The 22,380-nt window shown below is 46.1% G+C and overlaps 2 protein-coding genes across 20 annotated transcripts in view; one reads left to right on the forward strand and one right to left on the reverse strand.

Annotated features, from left to right (window-relative positions):
- Window positions 1-6,308, reverse strand: part of R3HDM2 (R3H domain containing 2) — a 148,338-nt gene extending 142,030 nt beyond the window's left edge. For 17 of the 19 annotated variants that reach the window (XM_082665725.1, XM_082665729.1, XM_082665723.1 and 14 more), the window contains exon 1: window positions 6,218-6,308. The gene's annotated coding sequence lies outside the window, so the exon portion shown is untranslated. The remainder of the gene's footprint in view (window positions 1-6,217) is intronic. The other 2 variants (XM_082665728.1, XM_082665731.1) reach the window with 1 other exon arrangement.
- Window positions 6,309-10,032: 3,724 nt separating this feature from the next.
- Window positions 10,033-18,895, forward strand: INHBC (inhibin subunit beta C; the record flags this gene model as incomplete). The annotated part of the gene is made up of 2 exons (XM_082665111.1): window positions 10,033-10,386; window positions 18,150-18,895. The coding sequence occupies exons 1-2, from the start codon at window positions 10,074-10,076 to the stop codon at window positions 18,893-18,895; spliced, it is 1,059 nt and encodes a 352-aa protein (XP_082521237.1). The 5' UTR covers window positions 10,033-10,073.
- Between the last annotated feature and the right edge of the window lie 3,485 nt (window positions 18,896-22,380).

Consider the following 22,380-nt stretch of genomic DNA (forward strand, 5'->3'; position numbering starts at 1 on the left):
TCTGCCCACCGCAACTAAAGAAAGCCCACACGCAGCAACAAAGACCCAAAACAGCCAAAAATAAATAAATAAATAATTAATTTTTAAAAAATGGGCAGAAGATCTAAACACATTTCTCCAAAGAAGACATACAGATGGCTAAAAAGCACATGAAAAGATGCTCAACGTCATCTAATTATTAGAGAAATGCAAATCAAAACTACAATGAAGTATCACCTCATACCGGTCAGAATGGCCATCATGAAAAAATCTACAAACAATAAATGCTGGAGAGGGTGCGGAAAAAAGGGAACCCTCCTACACTGTTGGTGGGAATGTAAATTGGTACAGCCACTACGGAAAACAGTATGGAGGTTCCTTAAAAAACTAAAATAAACCCAGCAATCCCACTCCTGGGCATATACCTGGAGAAAACCATAAGTCAAAAAGATACATGCACCCCAATGTTCACTGCAGCACTATTAACAATAGCCAAGACATGGAAGCAATCTAAATGTCCATCATCAGAGGAATGGATAAAGAAGATGTGGTACACATATACAATGGAATATTACTCAGCCATAAAAAGGAACAAAATAATGCCATTTGCAGCAACATGGATGAACCCAGAGATTGTCATATTGAGTGAAGTAAGTCAGACACAGAAAGACAAATATCATATGTTTATATGTGGAATCTAAAAAAAGGGTCCAATGAACTTATTTACAAAACAGAAATAGAGTCACAGATGTAGAAAACAAACTTATGGTTACCAAGTGGGAAAGAGGGGGTAGGGATAAATTGGGAGGCTGGGATTGACATACACACACTTACATAAAATAGATAACTCATAAGAACCTACTATATAGCACAGGGAACTCTACCTAATACTCTGTAATGACCTATATGGGAAAAGAATCTAAACAAGAGTGGATGTATGTATATGTATAACTAATTCACTCTGCTGTACAGCAGAAACTAACACAACACTGTAAATCAACTATACTTCAATAAAAATTAATTTTTTTAAAAAGAGAAAGAAACTGAGTTATTTTAAACCCTGCTGATTACCTCACTTATCTTTACACTTCTAGCTCTACAGGATAAGGACTTAAGCTGAGATCTTTTGGGACCTGAGTAATTGTGTGGGTGCAAACCTATAGTTTTTATTTGCCTGCAAAAGATTTTGAGGTCTTCAATGAAAAACAAAAACAAGCTGCAAAACAATCTATTAACGCCTTTAGAGCATTGGGCTAAGTCAGGGAAGAGACCTTACAAGAGCATTTAACCACTAGTTTCATTTTTTCTCCCAAGAAAATACCGGGAAAGGCCTGAAAAGTACCTCCCAGGAAAAATCAAAGTCTTTGACAATTTAGAAAAGCAAGCAAGCAGTTAAAGGAACTGAAAAGATTTTTTATTTTCTTGTGGTATACAAACTAAGGAGGAATAGAATAAAATGAGTCCCTTAAAAATACCAAAAGTGTTTTGACTATTGGGAGACATGACTGCCTGAGGCTTTTTTACCTTTTCTCCTTATTCTCTCTCATCTCGAGGCTGGGGTTCCCAATTTGATCAGTTTTTTTTTTAAAAGCACAGTTAAGTACTCTGGGAAACTTACTGTCAAAACTATAAAACAGCTTTCCCAGTATAGGTTCAAACAACTGGACTGAACAACTCATAAGAGATCTTGCAGAAAAGCAAAACGAGTGGACTTCCCTGGTGGTCCAGTGGTTAAGACTCCAGGCCCCCAATGCAAGGGGGCTGGGTTGTATCCCTAGTCAGGGAACTAGCTCCCACATGCATGCCACAATTAAGAGTCCACATGCCGCAACTAAGAGCCCACATGCCACAACTAAGGGATCCCGCATGCCGCAACAAAGTTCCCACATGCCGCAACTGAGACCCAGTGCGGCCAAATAAATAAATATTAAAAAAAAAAAAAGGGGCTTCCCTGGTGGCGCAGTGGTTGAGAGTCCGCCTGCCGATGCAGGGGACACGGAGTTTGTGCCCCGGTCCGGGAAGATCCCACATGCCGCAGAGCGGCTGGGCCCGTGAGCCATGGCCGCTGAGCCTGCGCGTCCGGAGCCTGTGCTCCGCAACGGGAGAGGCCACAACAGAGAGAGGCCCGCATACCACAAAAAGAAAAAAAAAAAAAAAAGAAGAAGAAAAGCAAAAAGAACACCTGGATTTAGGAAACATCCCAGAATCTTTCCTTTCATACCGCCTAAGTAAAAATGATGAAACCACTGCAGATTATTGTAATTAGGGCTTTCAACACCAATTTTTTTTAAGTGTTAGAGAAAATAGATACACACTAAGGAAATCTAAGGGAACTCAAAGAGGAGTTAAAACAGATCAAGGTTAAGAAATCTTTCCTATCTATATCTGTTTTCAGAAATAAACTCAAACTTAAGAAGGAATGGACAGAGTAACTTTATTGGAGAGATGGAACAAGTGCTACACTGCTAAAGTGACAATCATGGTAAGAACGAAAGGTAACCACTAAAAGACAATTAAGTGGCATATTTTCTACAGACAGTGAAAAGGATACAGCTGGAGGAAAATACTAAAGCCACTGTGTATGAAGAATATCTCTAAAATTAGACCCACCAACTGTATTCATGCACACATATTCAAGCCATGAGTCCACTTATTTTTCCTACTTGTAAGTTGGCAGCACATTCCACAGAGGGACACTCAGAGTCCTTTATCCCATCTTACAAGTAGGCATAGGGAAACAAAACAAAACAAAACAAAACACACACACACACAGACAACTACACACACACAATTTCACAAAATTCTCTCCTCTGTACTTCCTGGGACCATGTAACAAAAATGCAACACTTTTTATCCGTTCCTCAAAATCTGCTTTTTCCTGAAAGCTTTCCTTGAGTTCATGAAGAGAGGAATAAGCAATGCATCATTCAGAAACCATTACCTGTACTGAAACATTGTCAGTACTCAGTACAGTATTTATCTCTAAGAGGTGAGAAAATGGCATAGAGATGTTTGAATGTCTCTGGGTCCTGAGAAAGACTTCCTAGAAACTTCGTGAAAGGATTTTAAAAGAGACAAGAGAAATGAGGTAGAAGCCTTATTAATGTGCCAAAATTATGTCAGAAATTATTCACAAAACGAGAATATACCTTTTTACAATAATAATAACAGAATCAGATCCAGTCCAATAGATACAAGTTCCCCAATTCTCCCACTCCCACTTCCAACTCAAACCATTCTCTCATGGGCCTGGAAGCTTTCAATGTCCTGGCAAAAGTTTAAACAAAAACCTAGCTTTGCAACCAGCATTCCTACAAAGTGTTAAAAGCACTACCTCGCCCGCTTTGCCTTCCTAAGCTGGAACAGTTGCCGGGACTGCCCCAAAGAGAAATCTCATCCAGGCCACTCTAGCCAGAAGATCAATGAAGGTAACAAATATACCAATCAAGAAATGAGAAAGGAAAAAATAAATGAGGGATAAACCACACAACTCAGGGGGCCTGCTCCTTTTACCCTCAGACTTAATATAATTTAGTTGCTAAAAACGACCCCACAAATGGATTTGTAGAAAAAAGGATAAGATGTTCCCCCAAACCGAACATTCCACCATTGTTAAAGAAAGCTATTCTTACAAGTTTTCAAGCTCAACTGTCTCCACATGAATGGGGGGAAAAAATCTAACCCATACAGCCCAGACCATAAATATTAACATCTTCAGGGTACTAAAAACTTCAAAGTGGAACCAGCCTACTCAGTTCTCTGGGGCCAAAGAGGTAAGGATGGTGATGTTTGTCTCATCAGGGATGTGAACAAACCTCAAGGCAAGAGCCTGCAACAGTAAAAATTCTAGCCACATGAAATCTGAGATAATCTTCCGCGGAGACCACCAACACCACACTCCATCCTCTCTGCCTTCAAAGTGCTTTCACTCAATGACCTGAAAGCACAAGACTTCTGTCAAAACAGAAACGTGGCAAGAACTGACAAAAAGAAAATCTCAAGTTCTTCCAGTAAGTGCCTTACAAAATCCTAGTGGAAATACATGTCTCTCATTTATGGCAATGAGAGAATTCAAGAATAAAACTCCTCTTCTTGGGGACTTCCCTGGTGGTTCAGTGGTAAAGAATCTGCCTTACAACACAGGGGACGCGGGTTTGTATCCCTGGTCAGGGAACTAAGATCTCACATGCCACGGGGCAACTAACCCTGTGTGCCACAGCTACCAAGTTCTCACGCCTCAACTAGAGCCCACGCGCTCTGGAAGCTGTGCGCCACAACTACAGAGCCCACGCACCCTGGAGCCCGCACGCCACAACTAGAGAGAAGCCCACACACCACAACCAAGAGCCCGCATACCTCAACAAAGATTCCCCACCCCGTGCCGCAACTAGGACTCGACACAGACAAAAATAAAAATAAAATAAATAAATCTTTAAAAAAAAAAACCTCTTCTTTACCTATTCAATCAATAAATTTGTTGAGCACCTACTGCATATCAAGGGCTATACTAAGGGCTGAGGATACAGCAACTAACAAAACAAGACCATCTAAACCTCATGAAACTTACACTCTAATGCGGGAGACTAAATATGTACAGTATGTTATAGGTTGATAAGGGGTAAGGAGGAAAATACAGCAAAATGGGATAGGAATTTATGTAAGTATATGTGGAGGAATGGCTTTGGAATTTAGATAGCCCAGGAAATGTCACTGTTAGAGTGACATTTGAGTAAAGCCCTGAAGGTGAGGGTAGAAGGCTATGCAGCTTTACACGGAAAAGGTGATCCATGAAGATCCAAGTGCCAGCTGCTGAGGCAGAAGTGTACCTGATGTACTCAAGGGACAGAGAGGAGACCAGTGAACATGTTTGCAGCGTGGTGGGGGGGGGGAGGTTGCTACATATCTTGGACTTTAAAGACGACTGTAATGTCTCTGATTTTTATTCTGATAGAGGAAGGTAACCAACTCCTCTTCAGACTTCTTTCAATTAAAAAATATCAGGCACCCTATTCTTATACGTGCAAGTTTTAAAATTTTTGTTTTAAATTGAAGATCTACAGTGTAGATCCTAGAGTGGACGCGAAACTGGAACTTAAACTCTGAAATACAATTTTCGCTGACAGTTATCAGACCTTCAATAAAGATTCTCTGTTCTCTCAACTTTGTGGAGAACTGCAACAGGGAGGAAAAATACAACTAAAAGTGAACTGAATGGACTAACTACTACCACTTTCCACCACTATTTAAGCCGTTTTAGTTTTGATGTCCCAGACTCCAAAAAGGGGGGAAAAATAGGAGAAATAAAAAGAGAGGTGAAAAAAAAAGCATTAGGAAGAAAGAGGAGCCACAAACAACTGATCCAAGTGCCAATTTGACTATCCAAAAATACAATAAAAAGGCAAGGAATGTGTGACATTCCTGAAGTGGAACCTGTCACCTCCCTCCTCCCGTCTCCATGCTGCCTACCAACACAGGGCTCAGGCTTCTCAATTTTGGTTAAGTCTATTTGAAAAAATATATATAAAAGGACATTCATCCAACTGAGAGCTGAATTTAAATTTTCCCACACCTCTCTTTGATTTAATGAACCTCTGGAACTGTTATTCGATCATTTCTCATCATTATCCAAGAACAATTCACTTTGAGTGAATAAATAGTCTGAAGACTTACTAGGTTAATGGTCACAAACGTTGAAATTTTGGGTTCCACAGGTAACCGAAATCGAGAAGAGTTTTCAGAGTAACTAGCCTCAAGAGTTAGTTACGAGCTTAGCGTAGGCCCAACTTTTAAGCTCCAGAACCATCTCCCTGTACGTTCCAACTCAAATCTCTGTCGCTGTAATGAACTCGGACACCAGCATAATCTGAAACACTCCAACACCTTTCCCTCCCATTTTTCCAAGGCTCAAAGGAAAACGGAGACCCAAGAAACACATGGAGCTAGTCACCCCCGAGCACCACAAGGGCGCAACAGTTTTTAGGTCCCACCGCACAGGCCAAGCCCCACACCCTCCGCCCCGCGCCCCTCGCTTCTCGCCTGAGCTCCCCGAACACACTTGGGGCGTCTCTGGCCTCGGGGCCGTCCTTCACGGGAAGCTCGGGCCCTGACCCACAGCCCGCGGGTCCGTGAAGTGCCAGCGCGGGGACCCAGACCGGGGGCCTCCGCCCGCCCGGCCGCCACGCCCCCTCCCCACAGGCCGCCCGCGCTGCCCGCCCCCTTGGCCGGGAGGTGGCCTCACCTCACGCGGGCCGTAGCCGGGAGGGCGCCCGCGTTTCCGCCCGCCGCCCGGGCTCACGGCCGCTCGGCTGCGGCTCGGCCCCGACGGCCGGCGGCGGCGCGCTTCTGGGGGCGGACTCTTCTCGGCCGGGGTTTCCCCGGGGCCCAGGGCGGGGGAGTAGGGGGGACTGGGGCGGGGGAGGGGAAAGGGGCTTGGGAAGGAGGGGGGAGAGGGGGAGAAAAGGGGGGAACCAAACCCGGAAAGGGAGAAAAGGGGGGAGGGGGAAAATCAGAAGGGGAAGAAAGGCCCAGAGTCCGCCCCCCGCTGCGGCCTGCGCGCTACGTCACCACGTCCAGCGTAATCGTCACCGCGTCTTGCGCCCGGAGCGTCCCTGCTTCCTGTGCCTGTCTCCACGCCTGCAGACGCCCCTTGCCTACTCACGCACTTCCCCAGCCCGCACGCACAGGCTGTCCTGTCCAACACACGCGCTTTCTCTGTCGCCCCCGCGTTACCTGGGTCTTCAGCCGCCAATACAGATCCGCTGCGACCCTCAGGTCACCTGAAGCCCATCAAGCCTGTCAGATTCACCCTTGATTTAAACATAATACTAATAACTGTAATTTAAGTTTACAGAGCACTTTCAAAGTAGCCTTTCACTTAGGACAGTGACTCCTGCTCCCGAAACAGCATACATATATGCAGTAAATATTTGTGGTATAAATGGATAAAGATCATGTGGTAGGTATATGTCCATTTTTTCCAGATGTAAAAATTTAACTCTAAATAAAGTAGGTTTAAGTACATCCTATTTAAAATCACTTCTTCCCGCCACCACCCTCTAACCTACAGTTCTTTTTTAAAAAGTTATCTTAAATTTGCAACCTCCCTGACGAAGTGAGAGAGTGGCAAGGACATATACACACTAACAAATGTAAAATAGATAGCTAGTGGGAAGCAGCAGCATAGCACAAGGAGATCACCTCTGTGCTTTGTGACCACCTAGAGGGGTGGGATAGGGAGGGTGGGAGGGAGTCACAAGAGGGAGGAGATATGGGGATATATGTATATGTATAGCTGATTCACTTTGTTACAAAGCAGAAACTCACACACCATTGTAAAGCAATTATACTCCAATAAAGATGTTAAAAAAAAAAAAGAAAAATTTGCAACCTCCCCACACTGACCTTTCTAGGCAGAATCAATCTAACTACTAATTACATGTATTTGCATCGTTTCTTGACCAACTCCCTCAAAGAAGCATTGTATTAAATATTAATACAATGTATTAATACATTGTATTAACTATTTAAGCATTATATATTTACTATGTGACAGGAACTGCAGTAGGAAACAAAAAAATTACAGTATAATGTAAGTGCTATAATAGGTGTTCAATGTGCTATGGAAACACAAGAAGGAGCAATTAGTTCCTAGATGTAAGAGAGATTGAGTAGGCTACAGAGAAGCTAAAGGTGAAATTTCAGTTAACCTTGAAGAATATAAGTAGGAGTTCATCAGAAAGGCAAGAACGAAGATTCCAGAAAGGTCATAGAGGTAAGAACTTCTCCTTTCCTTCAAGAATCAGCAAGTTCTAGGTTTTCAAGTTGGAGGCAGGAGACAATGACAGCCAGGAGGAAATAATGGCTAATATTTGTGTTATGTATGTATGTATATAGAATATGTAGCATCCTACATCTATTATTTCTGTTTAATCCTCAAAACAATAGGTATTACTGTTATGCTCATTTTGTAAGATAAGGAACCCTGAGGCACCAAAGTCCCAGATTTTGAACTGAGACAGTTTATCTTCGAAGCCTGCTCTCAATCACTGCATTATTAGAAATGTAACTGGAAAGGGCAGGTTTCAAAGGACCTGTGTGTCATAATGCAGAGTGAAACAGTTGGGTCTTTTAGGGACAAATGCAGTAACTGAAGAACAGCTAAGGCAGAAACATGAGGCATCCAGCCCTAAGAGAAGCCCTCCTCTGTTTCCCCCGCTTTTGCTAACCTCTTATTCCCCAACTATTTGCCAGGGAGAAGGGGAGCAACTGAAGTCTTCAGATGTGAGGGGGTCTGGGAACTACGTACTGTAGTTAAGACATGAAACAAATAGCAGCATAACTACCTCCCCCAACCTCAAGATAAGGTTATATCCATGAATGAAATTAGGAATATTAAAATGTTAGATATAAGATCAGTCCCTGTAGGCTGGGAAACTATTAGAGAGTGACCACTAATAGGTACAGGGTTTCTTTTGGGGATCATGAAAATATTCTTAGTGGTGATGGTTGCACAACTCTGTGAATGTACTAAAAACTGCTGAATTATATACTCTAAAGGGTGAATTTTATGTTCTGTGAATTATATCTCAATAAAACCCTTATGTTATAAATAAATAAATTTATACTAGAAACTGAATAATAAATCTACTTCTATCACAGTGCTTAAAAAAAAAGACGGGCTTCCCTGACGGTCCAGTGGTTAAGACTCTGTGCTTCCAATGCAGGGGGCTCTGGTTCGATCCCTCATTGGGGAACTAAGATCCCACATGCCACTCGGCAGAAAAAAAGAAAAAAGATCAGCCCTTGTTGAAGAGAGCTAAGAAACTGTGACACACAAAAATACAATCAAGGTGACTTGAGTGTAACTTCTTATAACCAGCCTGTAAGCCTGTATTCTAGAACTTATTCACTCAATAAATATGTTTTAAACACCTATATTATATTGTAGGTCCTATGTGCAATGCTAGGAATATAGTGGTAAGCAGCAGAGATGACTTAAGTAACTGCACTACAGATGGTGATTGGGGGCATGGCCTCTAAGAAAGGAGAGTCCAGAAGGGCAAATATTGGCAGAATTTCTTCAGCACATCTAGAGGTGAGGGTACTCTGGCCCGCAAACAAACCTATGTAACAAGAATAATAATATACTTTTATTAAGCCACTTAACTCTGTTCCAGCCACTGTAAAGCGCTTTACAAAATTATTTAAATCTCAAAACTCTCAGATAATCATTACAGATCTATAATTACACATTAAAAATCCATAGGGCCAGACATGTTTCAGAATTCAGAAAATTTCAACTTTTAGAAAGGAAAAATGGAGAATTCCCTGGTGGTCCGGTGGTTACGACTCTGCGCTTTCACTGCCGAGGGCCCAGTTTCAATGCCTGGTCGAGGAACTAAGATCCCACAAGCCGAGGGGAAGGTCCCGCAAGACGCGCAGCGCGGCCAAAAGAAAAGAAAAAGAAAGGTAAAATGGTACGTATACTGTATATCATATAACACCCCTGGGGTAGCATCCCATAATCAAGTAATGAAGACCCAACACAGCCAAAAATAAATTAAAAACAAAAAACAACAACCTGCATGACAATGACCTAAAAGTGTCCTGCCAATGACCCCCCTCTTGTTTGAAAGTCATTCTTTAACATTCTATCTTAAAACCTCTGATCTCCGCACCCTACCTCCACCCCCCACTGCCAGGCTTCCGAGCAAGGCTGTTGATCTGAAGAGGAATTTCATCTCTAACCTTTGTTCCCAGGCCTGGAAGCTCACATGGGTAACCCACTATCTCCCAAAGTTGGCCCAGGGACATTTCTTTCCCCAAACAAACCAACCTCCCCTCACATCCCCCACTCTGTAGTTTCACTGACTATATGGCTTCTGCCAAGTTCTACCTGTAACTGGCTTCATCTCTCAAGTTGGATGTGTGACTGCTCTATATCCTGCAACCAGGAGTAATGCCAGCTGGACACACTCTCCTTCCGGGGCCCCTGGCGGCTGGGAGGGAGCTGAGACCACAGCTGTGGAGACCCTGAACCCCGGGGTTTGCGGCTCTATCTCAACTGTGTTGCTCAAGGAAGGCCTCCCCCAGCAATGACCTCCTCATTGCTCCTGGCCTTCCTGTTCCTGGCTCCAGACGCAGTGGCCACTCCCAGAGCTGACAGTCAGTGCCTGGCATGTGGGGGGCCCGCCTTGGACCTGGAGAGCCAGCGGGAGCTGCTTCTTAATCTGGCCAAGAGAAGCATCTTGGACAAGCTGCACCTCAGCCAGCGCCCGACACTGAGCCGGCCTGTGTCCCGAGCTGCTCTGAGGACTGCGCTGCAGCGCCTCCATGGGTCCCCACAAGGGGCGCTTCCAGAAGCAGACAGGGGACAGGAGTATGAGATCATCAGCTTTGCTGAGACAGGTGGGTTCTTGATCTGTAGATCTTCCCCCAAACCCGATCTCTTAAGGAAGGGAAGAACTTCCTCCCCGATCTAACGCCTGACGTTTTCCCCAAAACCATCCCAACTCTTGCCTCCCACAGCATGTAATCTCCCAATCCCAGGCTCCCCCCACACCCCCACCACCAGGCTCTCTCTTTGTAGTTTAGACTTGACCAATGGGCACCTGGGAAGTGGGTACGTTTCATTTCTTTTGAGACTGCCTGCCCCTATCTCCCGTGGCTCCTCTATCTGCAGACCCACACACTTCCACAGACTATGATGTGAGCCCAGACACTTCCTGGGCTTGGACCAGGGTCTGGGAGCTAGAGAGTCTGTCCTCCCTCTGGCCCTGGGATCCAGCCTCTCTGTACTCCACTCCCCCAGATACATCATTTGGGTAAAAGGGAGAAAAGTAAAACACTGGCATTACAATACCTCTCCACCCTACTCCTGTCCTCTTGCCTTGATTACCTCGGGTTCCCGTGTCAGAACAGGGCCAAAATGGGACTCAGAAAGGTATTTAAAGGATAGAGGGTAAAGACGAGAAAGTTCCTTCCATAGAGGGCAGAGGGGTTAGAGAATTTAGTGGGCAGCTGGAAAGAAGATCAAGAATTCAGAGACAGGGGAATTCCCTGGTGGGCCAGTCATTAGGACTCCACACTCTCACTGCCGTGGGCAGTGCCAGGTTCAATCCCTAGTCGGAGAACTAAGATCCCACAAGCTGTGAGGCGCGGCCCCCGCCAAAAAAGAGACAGAATTCAGAGACAGGATCTGAGAACCAGAACACAAACAAGTGATCTCTCTGGCCTCTGAGCTTCTTGCAAGTTCTTCTCTCTTAGGTTTAGAAGGCCTTTCCCATTCCTGGCCCCTTTCCCTTGGTCAGCATCTACTCCCTTCAAGATCTAACACTCCCATCCTGAAAAAACCCACCCTGACCTGAAGGTGAGGGGCTCACTCTCTGGTGGCCCCCACATGCTCACCCTGAACCTGGATGATGGTCAAGGAATTGCCTGTTTCCAGGTTTTCTATGAAGTCTGTCTTCCCATAGAATGCAACCCCTTGAGGTCAGGAACTGTCATTTATTCCTCACCTTATCATCAGAGGCTAGTGTATAGTAGAAGCAGATAACACTTATGTAGTGTTTACTGTGTTCTAAGCCTTTTAAATATACTAACTCCTTGAGAGCCTCACAACAAGCCAGTGAGGCAAATACTATTGTTACCCCATTTTAGAGGTGATGAAACTGAGGCACAAAGAGGTTAAGTAACTAGCTCAAGGTCACATGACCAGTAGGTGGTAGAGCCAGACAGCCTGGGCCTGGAATCCATGACCTTGACCACTCTACCACTTTGCCTCTTGCAAACATAGTAGATGCTCAATAAACAGCTAAACCATTCTGTAGTTCAGCTCGACCATGTCTAGAGCCCCCAGTGATGGATGAGACCCTATTCTAGTTCAAAAGGGGGTTTCTGGGCTTCCCTGGTGGCGCAGTGGTTGAGAGTCTGCCTGCCGATGCAGGGGACACGGGTTCGTGCCTGGGTCCGGGAAGATCCCACATGCCGCAGAGCGGCTGGGCCCGTGAGCCATAGCCGCTGAGCCTGTGCATCCGGAGCCTGTGCTCCTCAACGGGAGAGGCCACAACAGTGAGAGGCCCGCGTACCGCAAAAAAAAAAAAAAGGGGGGGTTTCTGCTCATGATTAAGAACACAAACTCTGGAGCCAGATAAACTGGGCTCAACTCCCTGCTCAGCCACTTATTACTATGTGTCCTGGGTTGTTAATAGTCAGTTTTCTCATTTGCAAAACAGAGATAATGAGAGGATAGTTGAGAGAATAAGTGAGCTAATACAGGTAATGTACTTAGAAAGGATAAGGTGGGAGGGAACTGAAAGTAGAAAACTCAGCTCCTGCCCATGAGGGGTTTAGTTGTTGCTGCTGGGAATAAATTACTTAGAATATAAGGCAGAGTGAAATAAACGCTAGATGAGAACACAAGTGCTTAATGGGCCAGAAGTAATTCACTGGGACCTGGTAAGTCAGGGAAGTCTTTCAGAAGAAGTTTGCAAATTGGCTGGCATTGTAGAGTAAGTTTGACTTCAGTGGGTAGAAAATGGTAAACAACATCCTAAATGGAAAAACATGAGTAAAAGTGTAAAGAAACAGACTGCATTTAGAGTTAAAAAGTAGTCTGGAGTGGATGAGCACAAGGTGGACAAATGACCGTGAACACCAAAATCCTGGTTGGTTTTTTTTTTCACCTTTGTATCCCTGATACTTAGCCCAGTTTCCTGGCACATTGTGACAGTAACAACAGTTACCAGGTATTTAGTGTACCTGCCTCCTCTCAGTTCATCCTTACAATCACTCCATAAAGTAGACTTTATCATTCCCATCTTAAGAATGCAGAAACTGAGACTCGAAGATAATTTACATGGTCAAGGTCATACAGCTTACAAGGGGCAGAATTCAAACACAGTTCTCTCTGACTTCAAAGTCTATATACTTTCCACATATTTGCTAATCAATGAATGAATACAACATTTAGGCTGCAGGGGGCGTGACCTGAAATGAACTTGGAGGTGAGAATGATGCCTGGATTCTATCTTTTACATTTAAATATTTCAGTTTGAAGTTTTCATTCCAATTTAAGCTATCATCTCCACCATCGTGTGAAAGAAAGATCTGAGAATTGTTCTTGCTGGAGGTATGAAGAGAGAGAGCTTGTGGCCCTGGGGAAACTAGGGTAGGAGCCTTCAATGGTGTCCTGAAACTGGCTCATACTGGCTCATGAGAGTTGATGGTGAACATCTCCCAACTGTGCATCCAATGGCATCACATTGATAGTTTGAAATTGGCCGGGATGGGAGAATTTATACCGCAGAAACTGGCAAACTCTACAAATCAGGGCCTTTTTTTTTTCCCCCTCTGGAATCCAGTTGTGAAATATTTACCAACACAACACTGCCTACGACCTACAAATTCAAGTTATCTGCCTCCCACATACCTAACACACAATGCTGATTCAGGGACGGAATAAATAGATACTTTTGTTCCAAATGGCGGATGGGGAAGGGAGACGCAGAGCAGTCACTGGTCCATGAAAATTCTGACATCCAGCCAGGCACATATCTCAGTCTACCCCAAATCCAGGATTCCTTTGGTTAGGGCCTGGTTCTGCCCACTGGTAGGATTTTCCTCTCCTCTTAAGGAGAGCCTACCATTGCTCCCCTAGACTTCTAGATTCATTCTCTCAGCTCTTAGTGCCACCCTCTGAGATGTCTTTCCTTTTAAATAGGAAATGACCTGTGTTTGCGGCTAAGTAGTTTTCTCGGCCTGCATGCTGCCCAAAGAAGTTGGGAGCCCGGAGACTTCTTTTCATTTTGAATCATCTCTGTCCCTTTTAGTCCAAACTGGTGCCGCTTTCACTATTAAAATTCTCTTTAACACTCTGAGCCTTCTAAATTATAAATTACAGTCTACTTACTCAGACAAAAGGCACTCCACTCTTATCAAGACAGACCCTCCTCTTTAGGTTACAAGTCAGGATATCCTCTTACAAGTGGGATAACACTCTTAAGATTCTTAGAAGCCCTCTGTCTAGTTGAGAGGGTCTACAGAACATCTTACATTTTAGATCTTAACAAAGATGTTAGATCTTAACAAAGGGTCTTACAGTTCCCCCTTTATTATTTTGATCTTCGCTCTGAAACTATGTTTTACTGGCAGTGCCCTGGATTTGGGTTTTGCCCTGAGACCATTTCTTAGTTTGATAAACTTTTTGCCAGACAGAGAGTTGAGGGATGAAAAAAAATATTTTATTGTTCCATCTAGCAAGTCCTATTGGAAATGTTTTCTCTAAATTCTGCTTGAAAATTGAACAGTTCGTTCTTTAGTTCATCTCACTCCTGAAACGCCTTATCATAGGCAGCTAAAATAAACCAAATGGCGCTTTCAGCATTCTGCCTGGAAATATCTTTAGCTAAATGCACAATTCTGTTAGTTACCGTTTCTAGCTTCCAGTTACCAGAGACGATAGCCAATACATAACACAGGTTTCCCATTGTCCAGCTTCCAGTAGCAATTTCCTCACTGTCCTTCCAGACTTCACTAACAGTCTCCCTGCTGTCCTTCCATCCTCTGGCTGTCACCCAGTCCCAAAGCCAATGCTACATATTTTAGGTCTTTGCTATGGAGTACCCCACTTCTGTTACTAATTTCTGTTTTAGTTATCCATTAATATGGCAAATCAGCTCAAACATTGAGTCTCAAAACAAAAAAATTCAACAGTTTCTGTGATTTTGTAATTCGACTGGACTTATTCTGGACAGTTCTCTCACTCCATGTGGTGTAACTGAGTTCATTCAAGCAACTGTGTTCAGCTAGGAACTCAGATGGGGCTAGAACATCTAAGATTGTCTCTCCAAAGTCTCTCTCCATATGACTTCTCATCATTCAGTAGTCTAGCCCAAGTTTCTTTAAAGCATTAAAGCTTTCCTACCTCAAAGTGTAAGTACTTACTAAGTTTCTGCTTGCGTCATGCTTGCTTACATCTCATTGGCCAAATCAAGTCACACGCCAAGCCCAGAATTAATATGGGAAGGGATTGCACAAGACCATGAATATTGGGAGGTGTTGTTCCCTGGGGGTCAACACTGTAATGGTCTATCACAGCCCCTGCTGGTCCTGTGTCTGCCTACCATAACTGGGGTGACTTATGAGGTTCTAAATGTTAGGTGCTAGTGACCTAGCAAGAAAAGATTAGCTGGGTCAATCAGACTCTTCTTTTAGGATTTTGGAGTTGGAACACTGAAAGATCAGTTCACTTAGCTAGGAAGAGCTAAGTTAAAGGTCTGTAGACTCAGGAGCTAGGGCCACCGTTTTGGTACCTGAGGAAGGTGACAGGGAAACAAAAGAGGTAGATCCACAGAAAGAGAAGAATGGAGTAGACTTACATAGGGAGAGTGAGATGAGAGAGATTTTGTTGGCTCTGGGAGCTGTCAAGGGCAACCTTATTTCAGACCTTACAATTCACACTAAGTCTAGATGAACTTTATTTTCTGCTCTTTTATGCCCATGAGAGTATCAGTGGCATTCCCACAATAAAGCATCCTTTACTTAAAATAAATAAGGGTTGCTAAGGCCAAAGCATAATGGCATTTAATTGCCTCCTAAAAGAGTTTAGCTTTGGGCTTCTCTGGTGGCGCAGTAGTTGAGGGTCCGCCTGCCAATGCGGCGGACACGGGTTCGTGCCCCGATCTGGGAAGATCCCACATGGTGCGGAGCGGCTGGGCCCGTGAGCCATGGCCACTGAGCCTGTGCGTCCAGAGCCTGTGCTCTGCAACGGGAGAGGCCACAACAGTGAGAGGCCCCCCCCAAAAAAGAGTTTGGCTTTATTCATCAATAGGTTTTTTGCAACCATGAATTTTATGATCTAGCCTTTTTGGAAAATAATTCTTGTATCAGTGTAAAATAAGAATTAAAGAATGAAAGACCATTCACTCACCAAATGTTAACTGAATGCCTATTATGTACTAGGTACTAGGGATACAGTGGTAAACCGTACAAGCACAGTCTCTACCTTCATGGAGTTTACATTCTAGCTGGGAGCAGGGAGGGGTAGAAGGGGAGGGGAGGAGAAGCAAATGAACAAAAAACCAAGATGATTACAAAGAGTGATAGTGGCTATAAAGACAATTAAGCAGGATAATGTATTAAAGACATGAGGGTAGAGTTGAAGGCTGCTTTAGCTAAGTTAGTCTGGGAAGCCTCTCTGAAGAGGTGAATTTGCGCTGAATGCCAAAAAGGAGCCAGTCATTCAAAGAGCTTGGAAAGATATTCTAGGCAGGGGAAATAGCAAGTGCAAAGGCCATGAGGTGGATCCATGTTTGGTGAGTTCAAGGAACAGAAAAAAGCCAGTATAGGTAGACTACAGTCATTAAATGGCAGAATGCCTAATCATACGTGTTTCCTATGTTAAGGGGTTTAGCTTTTATTCCCATTCAAATAGCAATGGGGAGCCTTTGAAGGGTTTTAAGCTTGAGAGGATTAAGCTGATCAGATTTATGTTATAAAAAGATCACTCTGGGACCTCCCTGGCGGTCCAGTGGTTAAGACTCTGCGCTTCACTGCAGCGGGCACGGGTTTGATCCCTGGTTGGGGAACTAAGATCCGACAGGCCATGAGGCACAGCAAAAAAAAAAAAAAAAAGAGGTCACTCTGGCTGATATGTGAAGAATGGTTTTGGGTGCAAGAGTGGACCACTTGGCAAGCTATTGCCATAGTTCAAGAAAAAGATGATTGCAGGTTGAACTAATGTATGGTAGAGGAGGTGGGGATAAGTGAAATTATATTATGAACTGGAGATAGAGTTGACAGGTCTGCAGATAATTTCAAAGAAGGGAATGACAGCAAGCAAGACTTGGTTTGAGCAGTGCATTTACAGGGAAGGGGAAGATTGAAGAAGGAACAGATTTGGGTTGCAGGGGATAAATCTAGAGTTCTTCTTTGAACACGAAAAGTCTGAGATAGCATTGGATATCCAAGTGGAATATCAGATCAGCAGCTGGATACACAAGCCTAGTCTCAGGGCCATGGATATAGATATCTGGGAGTCATCAGCATATAGATGAAATTGAAAGCCAGGGGAATTGATGGGTTCTTTCTGGGAAAGAGTATAGATAGAGAAGAGAAGGGAGCTTAGGACCTCCAACATTTAGAGGTCAGGCAGAGGAAGAGGAGCTGTCAGCAAAAGAGACCAAGATGGAGTGGCCAGAGTCATGAAAGCCAAGAGAAGGAAGTATTTCTAGAAGGAAGGGATGGTTAACTGTGTCATCTTACCTGCTTAGAGGTCAGGTAAGACGAACATAAAGAGATGAAACCATTGGATTTGGCAACGTGGAAGGTGTTCGTGATCCTGACAAGAGCAGGAGTGGAGGGAACAGAAACCCAGTTAATGTGTTTCAATAGGTCAGGTGAGGGATGAAGAGGGGAAACTGGGCAACAGTAACTGGTACAGGAAGAAATGCATAGCCGTTAGAACCACTGTGATGAGGAACTGGATGTGGGGAGTTTCTAAAGGTGATAAGGAAGGTAATGATGCCACCAGTTCTAAGAACGGAAAGAGAGGTACATAGGGAGGAAATAATGATTTCTACTTGGGATAAATTGATTTTAATATGCTGGCAGGACGTGGCAACATTAAACAGTTAGAAGTTTAGGCGTGAAGCTTGGTGATTCCCAAGGTGCAAAATGATCTGGACTGGACAGACAGATTTGGGAATCACCAGCACAAAATTTGTGTTGGCTGACTGTGAGTGTGGGTCAGAGCTCCTCTCAGTGTAGAGTAAGAGGAAACGGGACTTCCCTGGCGGTCCAGTGGTTAGGACTCCTCGCTTCCACCGCAGGGGTCGCAGGTTCTATCCCTGGTCGGGCAACTAAGATCCTACATGCTGCACGGCAAAAAAAAAAAAGGAAATGAAGTCAAGGACAGACCCTGGAGAACTCTTGCATTGGAGGGATGGAGGGATGGTGAGAGAAAGAAAAGCCAGCAAAGAAAATCAAGGAAGAATCATGAGAGTTGTGTCATGGAAACCAGGAGAGAAAAGATTTTTAAGAAGGAAGGGGTAGTTAATGCCAACAGTGTGGTCGAGAAAGAACAAAGGGAATCCAAGCATGCTGAGAATAGATATGTAGTTGGTAGAATTGACTCAGAAAGCCACACTGACTGGGGCTTCTTGTATCCACAGGTCTCTCCAGCATCGACCAGATTCGTCTTGATTTCCACTTCTCCTCTGATAGAACTGTTGGCGGCCTGGAGGTCCAGCAGGCCAGCCTCATGTTCTTTGTGCAGCTCCCTCCCAATACCACGTGGACTTTGAAGGTGAGGGTCCTCGTGCTCAGCCCACGTGGCACCAACCTCACCTTGGCCACTCAGCACCTGCTGGAGGTGGATGACAGTGGTTGGCACCAGCTCCTCCTGGGGCCTGAAGCTCAGGCTGCCTGCAGTCAGGGGCACCTGATCCTGGAGCTGGTCCCTGAAGGCCAAGTAGCCTGGAGCCCAGTCATCCTGGGTGGGGCTGCCCATAGGCCTTTTGTGACAGCCCGTGTAAGAGTTGGGGGCAAGCACCGCATTCGCCGGCGAGGCATCGACTGCCAGGGTAGGTCCAGGATGTGCTGTCGACAAGAGTTCTTTGTGGACTTCCGTGAGATTGGCTGGCACGACTGGATCATCCAGCCTGAGGGCTACGCAATGAACTTCTGCACAGGGCAGTGCCCCCTGCACGTGGCAGGCATGCCTGGCATTGCCGCCTCCTTTCACACCGCGGTGCTCAATCTTCTCAAGGCCAACACCGCTGCGGGCACTGCCGGAGGGGCGTCATGCTGCGTGCCCACTGCCCGGCGCCCCCTGTCTCTGCTCTACTATGACAGGAACAGCAACATTGTCAAGACTGACATACCTGACATGGTGGTAGAGGCGTGTGGGTGCAGTTAGTCTGTGTGTGGTACCGGCAGCCCGAGGTGGGGTAGGCAAACATGCCCTGACGGAGGCGCTCTTCCTTGAGAGGAGGGGGTGGCCCCGTTACTGCCTCTGTCCAGAAGATGGACTCCCTCTTCCTGAGTAACTTATGAGAATTATCCCAACTTTGACGTGAGGAGATCTTCATCAAAGCACTGTCATCTAAGGAGAGTCACTGTACCATCTTCATAATGACCAGCCCCTCTCCCAGAGTACAGTCCCTCCAGCAAGCTCCACGTGCTCAACCACCACCCTAGGGACTCTCATCCACCTCCAACCACAAGCAGTGCCATCTGGTTCCCAGACAGATACACATAGCCCAACTTTTTTTTTTTTTTTTTGTGGTACGCGGGCCTCTCAATGTTGTGGCCTCTCCCGTTGCGGAGCACAGTCTCCAGACGTGCTGGCTCATCGGCCATGGCTCACGGGCCCAGCCGCTCCACACCATGTGGGATCTTCCCGGACCGGGGCACAAACCCGTGTCCCCTGCACCGGCAGGCGGACTCTCAACCACTGCACCACCAGGGAAGCCCTCCATAGCCCAACTTTAATCCAGCCCACAACCCACTATGCATCCCTGCCCCTTCTACTCAATGTCCCCCACTCCAGGATGAGTTGACCCAGCCCCTTCCTCTGCTTTTCTGGATCTCCAGAGAGGCCCTTCCTTAGATTCACCAAACATTCGATCCTCTCCATGTCTTGAGCCCTTTTCCTCTTACTTGCCCAATGGGCTGCTAAAGGCTCTCTTGGCACACTCTCATCACTCTTTGTCCTTCTCCGTCCTGCTCCGTACCCTTGGGGTCTGACTCCTGAGTTCCCTTGGCCTCTGGCTTCCTGCTGAGTTTGACTAAGAGGAGACAGAGGCAGAAGATCAAAGGATAGGAGGAGACAGAGGTCAGGGTGTTTCTTATTCCTCCTCCTTCTGCCTAGGTTCCATGGTTCTGTGTGACTGTGGCTGCGTCCATGTCCCTACAGCTCCTGTCTAGCTCCCCACCCCCTCCATGGCTCCGGCTCTGCCTAAGTTCTGATCTCACTGCTTCCATGCTATGGGCTTATAATGGCTTTCCCTTCTTGCCGGTCCCTGGGTGCTTCAATATCCCTCCTTGGTTCCCTTAACCCTGCCCATACCTCTGTAAAGAAGTCCTTCATTAAGTCTTCTTAGTGATGCAAACACAGACAGCTGAGTGGGTCTTTTATGTCCTGCCAGGACCCTGACTGACACCCCAGATGACACAGAGCCTGCCTGCCCTGCCCACTTTTCTCTCCTCACAGCCTCCTTAGGGCCGAGCTATTACGTCCATCCCACACATCATGACTCTTCCTTCGCCAGGCTGCTTCCTCTTCTTTCTTAGTCCCCCTCCTCCCTCCCAGAACCATCTTTGCTTGTCTTATGGCTAATAAAGACCTGGGTTTTACCTGCCCCTCTCCCCTCTCTGTCCTCGCTCCAAGAAATGAGACAGATCACTGCTCAGTCAGCAAGCAGGTGACACCCTGAGGGCACACACATGGGGGGAGGCAGAGGCATGGCTCCCAGCTGGCTGCCTTCCCTTCACTCACCCCCAGGGCTCCAGCCAGGAGTCCTGTCTGGAAGGTGGAACTGGCCAAGGGCCATTTGAGTGGGACAAGGAGAAGAAAAAGAAGGCCTGGGGTGAGGAGAGGGGGGCATTTGCTCTGAGACTGGGTCCTCTCTAGACCTTTGCCCTCTTCCCCCACCATCTCCTCCCTTTGGTTGGACAGCCCTGAACCATGGGGTCAATATTGTCTGCAGCCCAAGGCCGAGTTTGCGCAAAACCCATGTGTCCTTTGGGAAACGTGATGTCAGTGTTTGCTCAGCGTATAACCCCCTCCTATCTAGGTCTGAGGTCCTTGGAAATGGAACCCTAAAAGGAGAAAGTCTGAAAGAGACCTCCTGGGGGGCTGCAAATCTGAGCTGTGGGGCTTCAGGCCCAAACTCATGGAAGTTATCCCAACTTTGACTTGAGGAAATCTTCATCTAAGCAGAGAATCTAAGGAAGTCTTCTGGTGGCTCTGCCTCCCCCTTCCACCGCTGTCTCCCACCCCCAATCCACCCGTCCCCCAGATCTAACCTCCCTCCCTCCAACTATAGCTTCAGTCCCCAGGGCCAAGACTAAGGTGAGGAGAAGCGAGGCTCTTGCCTTGGGGGCAGAATTTTAAGGGGATGCCAAAAAATTCCTCAGTCAAGATAAATAGGATCTTAATGCAATATTTTAAAAAATCAAACTCAATGCAAAAAAATACAAGATGAACAAAATAGCAAATTTTAAAATAAACTAAATTTAGAAGGATCAGTATTATTCCTTTTCCTTTTTGGCTCTGTCTTTGACAAAAAGGAGAAAGAGTGGAATTGTCTTCTTCCAAACCTTTTCTTCCGGAGCTCCCTGGCCCCTAACTCTAGACTTGGTCAGGCTTTTCTCTTTCGGGCAAGATAATCGCTCAGGCTCCTTCTACTTCCTTACCCACCCTCATTCTACTTCCTTACCCACCCTCAAGCCTGTCGCTACCCCCCAGCCCCCAACCAGGTTGGTGGTAGGGCGGGCCTGGGAGGCAGATGGCTGGGGTATTTATAACCTGGGAGCACTTCTTGAGAAAAGTGACTAAGATGCTAAGAGCATATTTATAGCTGGGTTCTGACGTAAGTGTCAGTAGGGAGGTAGGGGCAGGCCAGGCACAGCAGAAAGAGGGTAGGAAGAGCTGGAAATTGGGGGCATCTGACACAGAGGGAAGGGCAGAGATGGGGTCAATGACTCCTGCAGCCACTTCCTCTTGCTTTGCTTGACTCAGGCTCACCCACAGGTAAGCCCTCTGAGACACCATGGGCAGAAACCTCTGCTTTGCAGTTCTGTGGTCCAGACCCCAGGGGGTAGAGGGCTGTCACTCAGGATAGAGAGGGAGCTGGGGAGAGCCCGGGACAGATGGGCTTGAATATGACTCAAGACCTAGGGTGGCGAGGAGCATCTAAAAGTCTCATTGGCCCCCTCCCCACCACAGGTGCCCTAAGTTTCTAGGAAGAGCCTGGCACCCATCACCACGCTCCATTGCCACGTGTCAGCAGCGATGAGATCCAAAACCAAATCGAAGTTAGCAGTGATGTGGTCCTGACGACAGCTTCTGCTCTCCAGCAGTGGCGAGGGGAGAGAGCTGAGGGACCAGCTTCTCTGTCTTCTGGTGTAGAGGCAGGGTCCCCAGAGTAAGAGGTTGGGAAGTGCTCTGAATCTCTCCACTCCCCAGAGCAGCCCCTTCCCTGGGAAGCTGGTCAGCGCCAAGCCTGCTGCTGTCCAGTGGCTCAGCACTGCCACATGGTGGACACTGGTGGTACTGAGCCCTAGCCCACAAGGCACCACCTCTCCCCCTGTGCCAGATCTAGCAGTCTCTCTTGACAGCCCCCACTGGCTGAATAGTGGGGAGACTAATAAATTGGAATAGGGGCACATTTCCAAATC

This window comes from Grampus griseus (genome assembly GCF_964374135.1).
Source record: "Grampus griseus genome assembly, chromosome: 11".
Taxonomy (NCBI): Eukaryota; Metazoa; Chordata; class Mammalia; order Artiodactyla; family Delphinidae; genus Grampus; species Grampus griseus.